This window comes from Amblyomma mixtum, chromosome 1 (assembly GCF_055824585.1).
Source record: "Amblyomma mixtum isolate Tamu chromosome 1, ASM5582458v1, whole genome shotgun sequence".
Classification (NCBI taxonomy): Eukaryota; Metazoa; Arthropoda; class Arachnida; order Ixodida; family Ixodidae; genus Amblyomma; species Amblyomma mixtum.
Genome location: NC_143012.1, coordinates 311,474,364 through 311,487,038, shown reverse-complemented (window position 1 = coordinate 311,487,038; position 12,675 = coordinate 311,474,364). Strand labels below are relative to the sequence as shown.

At 44.4% G+C, this 12,675-nt stretch overlaps 2 protein-coding genes across 10 annotated transcripts in view; both read left to right on the top strand.

Annotated features, from left to right (window-relative positions):
- Positions 1-4,904, top strand: part of LOC149372437 (uncharacterized) — a 77,945-nt gene extending 73,041 nt beyond the window's left edge. For 4 of the 5 annotated variants that reach the window (XM_089566929.1, XM_089566928.1, XM_089566926.1 and 1 more), the window contains 5 exons: positions 642-701; positions 1,187-1,311; positions 2,929-3,047; positions 3,997-4,035; positions 4,238-4,904. In XM_089566929.1, the coding sequence (XP_089423055.1) occupies positions 642-701; positions 1,187-1,311; positions 2,929-3,047; positions 3,997-4,035; positions 4,238-4,261 (367 nt within the window). In that variant the 3' untranslated portion in view covers positions 4,262-4,904. The remainder of the gene's footprint in view (positions 1-641; positions 702-1,186; positions 1,312-2,928; positions 3,048-3,996; positions 4,036-4,237) is intronic. The other variant, XM_089566930.1, reaches the window with a different exon arrangement.
- Positions 4,905-4,969: 65 nt separating this feature from the next.
- Positions 4,970-12,675, top strand: part of LOC149372436 (glutamate-gated chloride channel subunit beta-like) — a 32,067-nt gene continuing 24,361 nt past the window's right edge. For 4 of the 5 annotated variants that reach the window (XM_089566924.1, XM_089566920.1, XM_089566919.1 and 1 more), the window contains exons 1-2: positions 5,441-5,572; positions 9,761-9,930. In XM_089566924.1, the coding sequence (XP_089423050.1) occupies positions 5,535-5,572; positions 9,761-9,930 (208 nt within the window). In that variant the 5' untranslated portion in view covers positions 5,441-5,534. Of the gene's footprint in view, positions 5,573-9,760; positions 9,931-12,675 lie in introns of all 5 variants that reach the window. The other variant, XM_089566921.1, reaches the window with a different exon arrangement.

Here is a 12,675-nt window from a genome sequence, read left to right as displayed (position 1 = left end):
AACGGCGGAAAGCTACTGCGGCCGGGTATAATGCCAGTCAAGGCGAAAAGTAATGTAGGCTGTCGTGCAGACGACGCCACGAAGGACTACAGCCAAGATGGCGGCTGGCTACTTCCGGTAAACGCGCGCATGCGCAGTAGGCTTTGTGAAATCGGTCTATTGGCTCGAAGGCAGATAGCAAGGCATCACACGTCCAAAGACATGACCACCCACCCGCTACCACCCTCAACCCACCTTCACCTCCCAGAAAGATTGTCGTGTGTGTGAACCTCCACTCGTAAAAAAAAAAAAAATCACTCACTTCTTCTGCGATGCGAATGCACTGAAAGAACCCCAAGGTGTCGAAATTACTCCAGAGACCTGCGCCATACAGCACCAATTCTCTCTCTCTTCTTTCACTTCCACCTTCCTCCCTTCCCCCATGGCGCGGTTGAGGTGTCTTCTGCGAAGTGAGGCAGTTACTACGCCCTTCATTTCCTAAAACAATTCGGCTTGGAGTAACAGCATTAAGGTATTCATCGAGTGTAAGTCCGACTGTTTCACAAAAATGACACACCAGGAGTCTGATTGTTTCACAAAAATGACACACCAGGAGTCTGATTGTCCAGTATTTATTCTTCTTTTACCTTGCCATTTTTCAGTAGCTCGCCGGACAGTACTGGAACGACCAGTTCGAGCAAGAAATCTGTCTCCTTCAGCCTGTAAGTCGCTCACGCATGATCGTTAAACATCTTGCAGAAAATGAGGATGGTAGCGTATAGTTGCAATGCATGCTATGGGAGGTAGCACCGAGTGCTGCCAGTCCTCGATTCTTTTCAGCATGTTTTAAGGCGAAAGCCTTTAATGGCTCATACTGTCGTCCGTTAACAAAGCGTCTCACACGCGTTAAATTCGGGAACTAAAAAAGATGGAAGAAAACCAACGGTAGCTTCAGATAGAGGAGGAAAAAATTAACCGAGAAGACAAGTTTGATGACTGCAGATTAGTTAGTCAATTAATTATAGGCAAAAATGTCGAAATTGCGTCGAAATAGTGCGGACGTCGACATAGCCACGAGAACGGTGTGACCTCATATCCACCGGTTTGTTTATTTATTTATTTTTTACTCTCTGCTGCTTGTGGTGGCCTAGTATACCTTGATAAATATATTTTGCAAGCGAGTGACTCGAATGCTTTGTGCATGCAGCCGCTCGTACCGGCGCATCCCGAGGCCGGTGTACTGCATAACGATCATCGTGCTCGGAGTGGTGGTCATCAGCCCAGTTATCTACTTGGCCGTTACCACCAAAGGTGCCCAAGTAGCGGAAACAGGTTTTGTACGAGCGTTGCTATTCATTACGCTCTTGCTAAAACAGTCTGAGGACAAGAAGGCGAAGTTTTCACTTGAAATTTCTTATCTCTCTTCAGTCTGTGTAACCAATATCGAATAAGTGGCAGTAAATAGGTACGTGACGAAAACATCCAGTCATGTCTAATTCAGGTGCTCTTTCTTTTTTCATAGAATATGAGGAGTAAAATTTGTCGCACAGGGAATCTTAAGGGCGCAAAGACAATTTTAAGAATCAAACTTCTCGAAGTTTTTCTAAATTGCTAAATTTTTTTAGCTGCAGCAAGAAAAAAAGAACCAGAAATAGGGACTTCAGGGTCTCAGAATTTTTATTACGGCATGAAACATCTGTGGAAACATATTCGTTAGCCATTAGGTGCGCCCGAAAATGTACCGCATTTTTTTCTGTCATTAGCCGCATTGGCTACCGCTGCCAAGCATCTCTTCCATTTCACCCGTGTCATTTCAAACACCATCTATTATTAGCCCCGGAGCAGTTTCAAGCCTTGTTAATTCCCTGTTTCCGCAGTAAATTTGCTTAACATTTGCGTTCACTTTTTCTAGTGTCTTTTCCACTTCTGCATTCCGCATTTCGTCCTCTTAGTTTGTTGTTTCATTGTCGACTTACTCCCATCTGCACCTCTCCAATAATTTGTGCGGCGCTGAAAGGGAACAGAAACGAAATGAAAATTAAGGTCCATTTAGGTCAATGAACTCTGAAAGTAGCGACATTAAAACGCTTTAAGAAGCCGCAGCTTTCTTTTTAAGGTGGAAGCCTTTAATGCCTCATCGTTGTAAGCAGAAGTTGTCGACAGAAATGTCACGCTTTTCAATTGGTTGAAACGGTCGTGACGTCACAGCGCGCGAATTTCGAGCGGGGCCAATTGCACTTTGGCTACTAACCATGCAACCAATTAAAGGGATCGTATGGTGATGCTCCAAGTTAGTGGGACTTACTTAGCCATTTAGCCTAATTAACCTTCCCAGTCAGACCAGATAAATAAATAAAACCGAGTAGGAAATTAGCAGAGCTCAGGAATCGAACCCTGGTCTCCAGTGTGCGAGACGAGCACGCTACCACTCCGCCATGCCAGCTCGATGGTTTGGAATGAACAAAGGCGCGTCTAGTGAATACGGTGTCTTCGTTCACTCTCATCTTCCTCCCTTCCCATTAAGGCGAGGTTTAGGTGTCCACCGAGATATGAGAGACATACATTTCCTTTCCTCAAAAACCAATTTACCGATGAGCAAGGCGTAGAATCTTTCCTCAAAAAGCGTTGCATTCAAAGGGCAACGCATCGCGCCGAACGGGTGGTGGCGTTCCGTGGACCGCCTGGTAGCGCTACAACACGCTGTCGCGTTCCACTCCTAAAGGCGAAGCTTAAGCGTCATTAATTGGCAGTTAATTAATGCACCAACAGAATGTGAAGTGAACAATCGCGTAGCACAATGCAGCACTCAGGCTTTCGCCTTTCACCACTTTAGCTGCTAAAGTTCCTCGTAATTTTTCTGCCCGGCTTTACGAGAAAAGTACACAGAGAACTGTTTTCGAGAGGAGACCTGTAAGACCAATTCTGTCCCCGTGTCGTCACGTGTTCCAGAGATGTGTGACACAGCGCCGCAGACTTCGACATCAGGAGCATGGACAGAAACCATTAACATGGCTTCTTTTCTTCCCATCTTGCAGCAGAAGCAACGACAACTCCTCAATCGGGCGCTGGTCAGTGCCGTTAACGTTTTGTTATAATCGCCCTCGCTTGCACCAAAGCTGCGTTTAAGAGATTAAAGGCATCAAAATTTTGTTTATGGGCTTTTATTTTTTATTTTACCTGAAAATTATAAAGCGCTAGTGGTCATTAGGCAATTAGGCATCGTGTAAATTTTTGAAGATTTTTCTATATTTTAAGTACCGAAACCTTTTTTTATACATTACAAGTACCGAAAGTAATGCACTGACTATGCTGTACCAATGCGGAGCTTACCAAGAACACAGAGGCAAATAAATGGAATACAAAAACAACAAAAAATGCGTCTTTCAGAGCCACCCAATAAACGGTCGAATACAAGGTAGTTGTGGCGTAATGATTATTTTCCTCATACTTCATTTATATTATATTATATTATATTATATTATATTATATTATATTATATTATATTATATTATATTATATTATATTATATTATATTATATTATATTATATTATATTACATTATATTATATTACATTATATTATATTATATTATATTATATTATATTATATTATATTATATTATATTATATTATATTATATTATATTATATTATATTATATTATATTATATTATATTATATTATATTATATTATATTATATTATATTAACCGCCGCTGGTACTCGTCAGTCCCTGCATAAAGCCGCGGTGAGGCGATGCTATAGGGCATACTTCCAATAGAGAACAGCCCAAATACAATAGAAATAGAATAGCATTTTTATTATGCCGGGCCAGGAAGCTTAAATGTGCGACCGTCACACAAGCTGCGTGACGTCAACTAATAATTATTTTCTCCTCTTTGTTCAGAGCTAAATGTATCGGGCTGTAAGTATTTTAGCCACAATACCGTTTTTTTTTTTTGTTCCTGTCATTTGTGTGTTATTCTTTATTTCTAATCTTGTGTTTCTTTTTCCTTCAAGCTAAACTTCCTGAAGATGGTATTGATTCTGCAAAGAATGGTTCGTAAGCCTCGCATAACTGCAGCCTTGACTGCTCAGTTTTTTTGCCTGTTAAGGTTCTCGTAACAAACTTTTACTGCACGTTGTAAATGTTGGACAAAGGTTTTGGGCTTTCTTATTTGCTGGGAGTTGCCGACCCATAATAGCTTTCTTTATCAAATAAATGCCGTCATGAATTGACTCTGCCTTCTTTTTTTTTCAGAGTTTCACAATAAGCTGGTCCTGATGGGATGATATTGCCTTCCTGCGGCCTGGGAAGTTTCGGCGTTGAGAAACGCCCTTTCTTGATTATGTATTCTCTGTAAAAACTCTCACCATTCGAAGCGAAACAATCCGCAGTATACCCTACCTTACTTCAAAAGAACGCTCATGTACTCCACGATTCTCGCTTACTACTAGGCCCACTAAGGCCGCTATCTTCTATTTCAGGAGTACATGTTGTAAGAACTGCGTGTTCATAATTTTTATTCATTAAATATCGAACTTCAGTGCTAAAATATAAGGACTTAAGCACTCGTTGTACGCGTACGACCATTTGGAAAGTATCCAGTTGGCTTCTTTGAAAGCGTATAAAGGAGAAGACCTTACCGGCATCCTCATTCATGTTCGCAGCATTGACTTCGTTGGTAAATTTGCGAGACGCACAAAATCTCTTTCATTGCGAAAATACCAGAGTCCCTGAGAACATTTCTGGGACAAGGCAATCTCTTCATGCCTCGAGGGAACACCATGGCTGACCATCCACTTGCCCGACCATCAGCTTTTGGTGGTCTCCAATGCGCGAGAGATCACAGCCAGCACTGGGCATTTGAATTAAGAGGACCACCTTCGACGACAAAAAATGTACTCAATAAATTTTGCTCCCACGCTCTGTTGCTCCTTATTTTCTTGTTCGCTGCACACATCTTTCTATAGCTTTAAGGGAAAAGTAAATGAAACAGTATTGGCCATAGAGATGTCTGCGCTAGGCCTATGCACATTCAGCTATGTGATAATTTTATTTTTCTATTCGGCTCCTCAAATAGCAGTGTATACAACTTGTATAATGCGATCTAGCGCTGTTCGAAACATATGCACAGCCTCCCCGAGAGCAGGGTATTCACGGAAAGAAATTCTCGACACAAAAACGCGCTTTCCTTTCGCAATCACAACCACGAGCCCGCAGGGTCGCCGTATGCAAAAAAGCCGACGCTCTTCACTAAATCCTGCTCCGCGGTCTTGGACAGTTCTCTGCCTCGTGCATAATAAACTAACCGTGAATGCGCGCCTTGGTGCACTTATCGAAATTATTCTATTGTCCCGGTGAGGATCACTGCCTTCTTTCATTCGCAATCATCATCGCCTGTATGAGAAAAAGAAAACTTCATGCACCACTGTCTGTTCTGATTCAGCCCGAGGACATCATCATCATCATCATCGTCTGTTCTGGTTGCCTCGACCCCACCAATGGCGTACACGTGAGAAGCACAGATCAAGTTGTCACCCACTGATGTCACCTCATGTTGGCACACTGCTGGACTGCCTGGCTTCTTTCAATGTGAGTATGCCGCCGTGTATTTGTATCAGGTCAAGCTTCGGTTTCTTAAGCAAAGGCAAGCTCAGCCACTGACGCACGAACGCGAAAAAAAAATTCAGGGGGCACTTTGACAGTCTAAAGTGGGTAGAGGCGGAAGCGTTTTCCGCACCACCTTCGCTGTTTCTGTGGCACTGGTGGCGTCACATATAAATGAGTACTAATTAATAAGTGATGACAAATCACTAATCAATGGTTAATTACTGATTAATGCATGAATACTAGTTAACTGCTAATTAATGACGCTTAAGCTTCGCCTTTAGGAGTAGAACGCGACAGCGCGTTGTAGCGCTGCCAGGGAGTCCACGGAACGCCACCACCCGTTCGGCGCGATGCCTTGCCCTTTGAACGCAACGCTTTTTGAGGAAATGAAATGACGCAGTAATTCTCTGTCATCTCGGTGGACACCTGAACCGCACCGTAGAGGAAGGGAGGAAGTGGGAGTGAAAGAAGATAGATAAAGAGGAGCCGTAATGAAGAAAATGAAAATTGTATTTGAGGAAAGGAAATTACGCAGTAACTGTCTTACAAAATTCAGGGGGGCACTTTTTTGACCTAAAGTGTGGTCACTGATGTGTGGTTAAGATGTTAAGCTTCGCCCCTAAGAGTGGAACGCGACAGCGTCTTGCAACGCTGCCAAGGAGTCCATAGAACGCCATCGCCCATTCGGTTCTACGCCTCGCTCGTCGGTAAATTGGTTTTTGAGGAAAGGAAATGTATCTGTCTCTCATTTGTCCGTGGACACCTAAACCTCGCCGGAAGGGAATGGAGGAGGATGAGAGTGAGTGAAGACACCGTATTCACTAGACGCGCCTTTGTTCACTCCAAACCATCGAGCTGACATGGCGGAGTGGATAGCATGCTCGTCTCTCACGCCGAAGACCGGGGTTCGATTCCTGAGCTCGACCAATTTCTTAATCGGTTTTATTTATTTATATGGCCTGACTAGTAAAGCTAATAAGGCTAATTAGGCTAATTGGGTAGTTAAGCAATTAACTAAGCTCAGTCCCACTTACTCGGAGCATCACTATACGATCCCTTCAATTGGTTGCATGATTACTAGCCAAAGTACAATTGGCCCCGTTTGAAATTCGTGCACTGTGACGTCACGACCGTTTCCACCAATTGAAAAGCGTGACATTTTCTGTCGACAACTGCTGCTTACAACGATGAGACATTAAAGGCTTCCGCCTTAAAATCTGTGTGCTGAATGTTGCCATGCATTCAGGCTACAAACCTCTTGTTACGTCTGTTGTTAAGTCTTGCTACGTCATCAGTCGTTCTGCTCCACGACTACAGTAGTTCATTAATCATTCCTCCCTGCTACGCCTAGTCGAATTCATTGCTGGACAACATTTTTTTCTTAAACTAGTATCTTTAGAAGCACCTTTTTTTGTTTATTTGAGATTTTTACCTTCAAATATCGATCATAGCGTTGAGAACCAAATCTGTGCCTTTTGCGTGACTTCTCCACATGCCTGCTCACAGGTACTTCCGAAATTCGATTTTCACCGCAGGATTCTTCAAAACTGACACATATTAGAATCAATTTCCCTTTGTCCTACGGAATATGTTTCACTTGTTTCCAGGCTATCCTTCCCGAAATATTGCTGCTGGGACGACAGTATGCTGTGACTACGTCTATCACCATGCACGATGACTAGGCGCATATGTTGCTCGGGTTACTGCCATAGCAGCTGCATTTCTAACCATAACATACGATGAGTTAACTGATTCCTCTATTCATTCGAAGGAATGGCCTGTACTCCAATCCACATGTCTTGCGTTCAATGTGTATGCTCCTCCCTAACTTCCGTCATGCTATTCTCTATTTTATAACCCTGCGGCTGCCGATTACTCTACTTTTTCTGAAGTAAGCAAGAAACTTTAAGATCTCTGCGGCGACTCGCACTGGAGCAATGCGAAAGCAAAACGTCCACATACTATACCGACGTCCGTTACTGTTCTGACGTCCATGTACTATATCGACGTCTATGCCTATTTTGACGTCTAAGAGTATTTTTCGCGTTTTTTCGCGCTTAATTAACTAATTGCACCTCATCAACGAAATTTTTCCCGCGGCAACATTTTATCGCACACTATCTGTCCCAATCACACTTTCACAAATTTAACTTCAGAGAACGACGTAATTGTGCGGACAAAATTTGCGGACACGTACGTTTTGCGGACACTTTTTTTGCTGACGCGACAGACCCCATATATTGCTTTCGCATTAAAAAAGAAAAAAATTACCGACGATTACGTTACTTCCTAATGCGAAATTTGAGCGCAGCAAATAAGCTGTTTCACCTTTTCGATAGATTGAGGCAAAGAAATCGAGCAACACATGTATGCGCTATCACAGAATTTTTTTTTTTTTTCACACGTATTCCTTTAACAAAGACTCTACTAACAGTTCTTGACAGTCATGAAGGAAGCTTTGTGGTCGGAGAAATAGACTGATATATGTTCGACTTGGTACACCAATGCTTGATTCTCAAAGACGAGATCTATACAAGTGCCTCGCGAGGTTGTCACAGCCGTGGGACGCGTTACGAGCGAGAGGAACGGGATGTTCTCCAGCATAAGTGTTAGGAAATTGCTGTTTGTCTTTATGTCAACATTAAAGTCCCCCACTACTAACATCGGTGTGGATCGATGGACGGCTAATGCGAGTTGCAGGAAGTGCACGACGTCTTTCGTGAGTGCGGTAGGGGCGAAGTAGGCAGCTACTACCAGCAAGCCGTTGGGCAACTTTGCGGCGCACAGTTCGCCAACTTCATGTGACGTGCCAAACATTTCGACTGGTATTGCAGAGAGACCTGTGCGCAAGTAGATAGCGACTCCCGCCGCTCTGTTGTGGTCTCTGCGAGCACCACAGCAGTATAGGAAATCTATGATTTCGAGAGGCTCTTCGGGATCCATCCAGGTTTCAGCAAAGCAAAGTACAGAGGAATGGCGCAGAATGTGATCGTGGTGTACGTCCTTGGCATGTGCGGCAAGGGAGCGTACGTTAAGAATGTGGTTGTGAATGATGAATCAAGTGCTGCCAGCGAATGACGCGTCCATTGGCTGTCTGCGTGTGTTACTGATGTGTGGTTAACATGTTAAGCTTCGCCTGTAAGAGTGGAACGCGACAGCGTCTTGCAACGCTGCCAGGGAGTCCACAGAACGCCATCACCAATTCGGCTGTACGCCTTGCTGGACGGTAAATTTATTTTTTGAGGAAAGGAAATGTATCTCTCTCGCATATCTGGGTGGACACCTGCACCTCGCCGTAAGGGAAAGGGGGAAGATGGGAGTGAACGAAGACGCCGTATTAGCTAGACGCGCCTTTGTTCATTCCAAACCATTCAGCTGGCATTACGGAGTGGCTAGCGTGCTCGTATCGCACTCCGGAGACCCTGGTTCGATTCCCCAACTCGACCAATTTCGTTCTCGGTTTTATTGATTTATGCGGTCTAACTAGAAAGGTTAATTAGGCTATTTCATATTTATATTATTGTATTTCTATCCATCGTGTTGTGTCATTAACCTGTCAATTGTTGGAACTGTCTAGGATGTTCGACACAACGTATATGAAACGAGCAACGTTTTACTGAGTGGGGAAGTGCGTGGTGGTGGAGGGAACGCGGCTTCGTACTTATCTGTTTTTTTTAGCAGCGTCTCCTTCCGCGGACGCTGTTATCGCTGCGGCGCGCGTCTTTCTTTTCTTTTCTTCTGACCTCTTCATTCTCCTCTATATTAATTAGGCTAATTGATTAATTAAGCAATTAACTAAACTCAGTCCAACTTAGTTGCAGCATCACTATACGATCCCTTTGATTGGTTGCATGGTTACTAGCCAAAGTACAATTGGCCCCATTTGAAATTCGCGCACTGTGACGTCACGAGCATTTCGACCAATTGAAAAGCGTGACATTGGGGGCGGAGCTGGTTACGAGGCCGACGCCGACGCGAAACCCAGGAACGGACGCCAAAGAGCTGCGCTCTAAAAAGGTTTCAGGCTAAGTGTCCTGGCACGCGTTGATTTTGAGAGGGCACCGTTAAATACAAAGTTTGGAAAAGTTTGAAAGTGCCGATTCCAGCTGCCCGCTGAAAGAGCGAAGAGCCAGGGCAGTTGTGCAAGCGGTGTTTTGATGTATCTTTCAGGACGATGCACGCAGCGTCAAGTGTGTGCACCGCTGCCACAAATTCGTGGACGGGCCCGGACAACAGGTCCTGCTTCCTGCTCGACCCCGACTGCGACCAGGACGCGCACTTCTTCGCCGACGCGCAGTATAACCGCTACAGACCGCCTTCCATGTACACGGACGCCGAGGGTATGAATGCACAATTGAACAACAGCGCATAATTGTGAATTAGGTTGTCTGCCCTCGTGGATCTCAGATGTCTAAACCCCACGACCTTCTCAATGTCCTCTCTTTCATACTGAGGATGCGTGCGTAACTTGGTGAAAAAAAAAAAAGGTTATGATTTTGCACCTTATGTGCGAATGATATTTCTGGTGAGGCCCTTTTTAAAGGTCTTACACAGCCAGAAGGTTAGGCCATTAATCCATAAAGTTTAAAGCGGGAAGGTTAAGGCCATTTTTAAATAGTCTTAAAGGGCAACAGCATAGGTTTTAGAAACCGACGAGCTTTAAGGCCTCGAATGCATGAAACTTGCAAGTAAATCATGCGATGGGCTAGCATTTGAAATGGTGACATAATCGCCGATTAAAAAATCGCGACAACCTTCAAGCATCTCCGCAGCGCGCAGCGCCAAGTTGGGGGAGGGAGGGGGTACGGGGGCATGATGACGTCATCGAAGGTACCGGTGCATTTCCAAAGCATAAACGCTTACCTTGAAGGAAAACAACGCCACCGAAAACAGAGCTCGCCGATTGTTGTTTGTCAGCATCCAACGAGGCACTGCAAGGTGTGGCTGGCGGCAGCGGTAATTTGAACTCCCTTTACTACCAAAGGTAAATAGCCCTAGTCTAGAGCAGTGGGAGGCCCTCCTGGCTGACTCCGACCCGAGCACACAGCTTATGCTGGTGACGAGGGCCAAGGCAGCGGCGGAGGCCAACGGGATCCTGGACTAGGGAATACCGACCACTGAGGCTCCACATCTATCTATCCCCATCCCCCTACTCCCTAACTCTTCCTTAAAAAAAAAAAAAAAATAAATGTTTTCACTACTACTACTTGAACTCATACCTTCCGTGACGTCACACCGAACTCCCCCACATTTCCGGGCTTTGAGGAGAAGCGCGAAATTCAGTAGTCGATTATATTGCTATTTTAAATGCTAGTGCAAAAAGACTTGGCACGCTTTCCCTACATCCTATATAAATTTGAATCCTTTAATATCGCGAAATTCTCAAAAAGTGGTGCAGTTGCCTTTTAAAGATGCGTAAGAACATAAAACAGCCACGCCTCTATAGCATTCAATACAAATAATTCAGCCCTTTCAATGCACAAAACAGAGGGAGCGCATTGGTTAGCTTTTTCTGGCAAGTAATTAATTGGGGAGAGTGAAGTCAACAAGAACTGTAACCACCTTTTTGCATGGGGGACATATCAGAGATCATCCTGCTAGAGGATTCAATCACCTCAGGGCTCTATAGAGGGCATCTTTCATGCGCTCTCACTTGCGATTTTATGTTTTCTCTTTATTTTATTTGCGTTTAGGATTTGGGATTCATGTTTGCTGACGTCTCGGTACCCGTGCATGTGCGTTTGCTAGGGTTGGGCAAATAGCACTTTTTCGAAATTCCAATGGTGCAGCTTTGCGACCGAATCGAATACTAATATTGCAGTTAAAAAGCATACAGAATACGAATCGAATATTAGTGTGATTATTCGGTATCTATGCGAGTATTCGCCCAAAGCGAATATTCATGCCAAACAGCGAAGCCATAGCGGCAGAATGTCATGGAGCTAAAGCTGCATCTGTCGACAGACGCAGCACTGATCACCGCAAGGGTTAGAGTTAATAAGTCAGACTGTTAACTCTATGGCAGCCGTGTTAAACTCATAGGAAAATTTCATCTTGCTATCGATGACGACAACGAACAAAGTGGCGCCAAATCTCAGAAGACGAGAAGGATGAGAGTTTGTACAATGGTCTCCGACATCGAGCGTGAAGCTGTTATTATTAGTCGCGTCTCCCGCTCTTGAAGGTCAAATGTGTGAGCATTATTAACGCCGACACACAAATGGATCATGTCGAGGGGCTGAACCCACCTCCTCAAAGAGACCGACCGAGGCAGGCAGCATGCTATGGAGCGTCGGAGTGGACACTGTTTTTGAAACAGACATCGAAACAAACTACGGTGTACCCTATTCGAACTAGCCGTGCCATTTGTTCAAAAACTATTCGAAAACTTGCGAACGGATTCGATTCGTTTCGAATTACTTTGAGCACGCACTGTTTGATTCGTTCATCGAATCGAGTAGGCGGATATTGGATTGACTATTCGAAAATTTCCAATATTCGCACACCACTAGTGTATGCCAGTGTGGAACGACAAGCGAAGCTGTGCCTGCTGCACTTAACGCAAAGTGAAATAACGGCCGTCTGAACTGCCACGCGAATCCAATAACACCTTCTTTTTCCGCCATCATCGGCCCAAGCAACGGCGTCTTTCGAGTTAAAGGCCAGAGTTCGCCCTCTCGACTCGTCGCCCAGGTTTCCAGTGCGTCCGTGTACTGTTGCGCACTCTGGCTTTTAAAAGAGAAGCTCGTTTCTTCTTTTTTTTTTTCCTCCGAACTCTTGTCTCAAGTTTATCGCAATCTTCAAAGTAGCGTGAAAGCTGAAATGAAAGCATCGATGCTCTGAGAAGCTTTGGAAACAAAAGCAAAAAATTGAAGAAAGCATGCACCTACGTGGATCGCTGTTTCCGCCCAGCAGCAAAGGTAGCTATAGACGCACCTCGCCGCTCTTTCACCGCCGAACTCTTCTGCCGGAAGCTGCCTCACTTTATACTTCCATTAAACGCCAGACAGGAAGGCCATTCCTACGCATCCGAAGAAAGATATGTCACTATAGCTTCCCAAGTTTATTTCAACTACGAGAAAAAA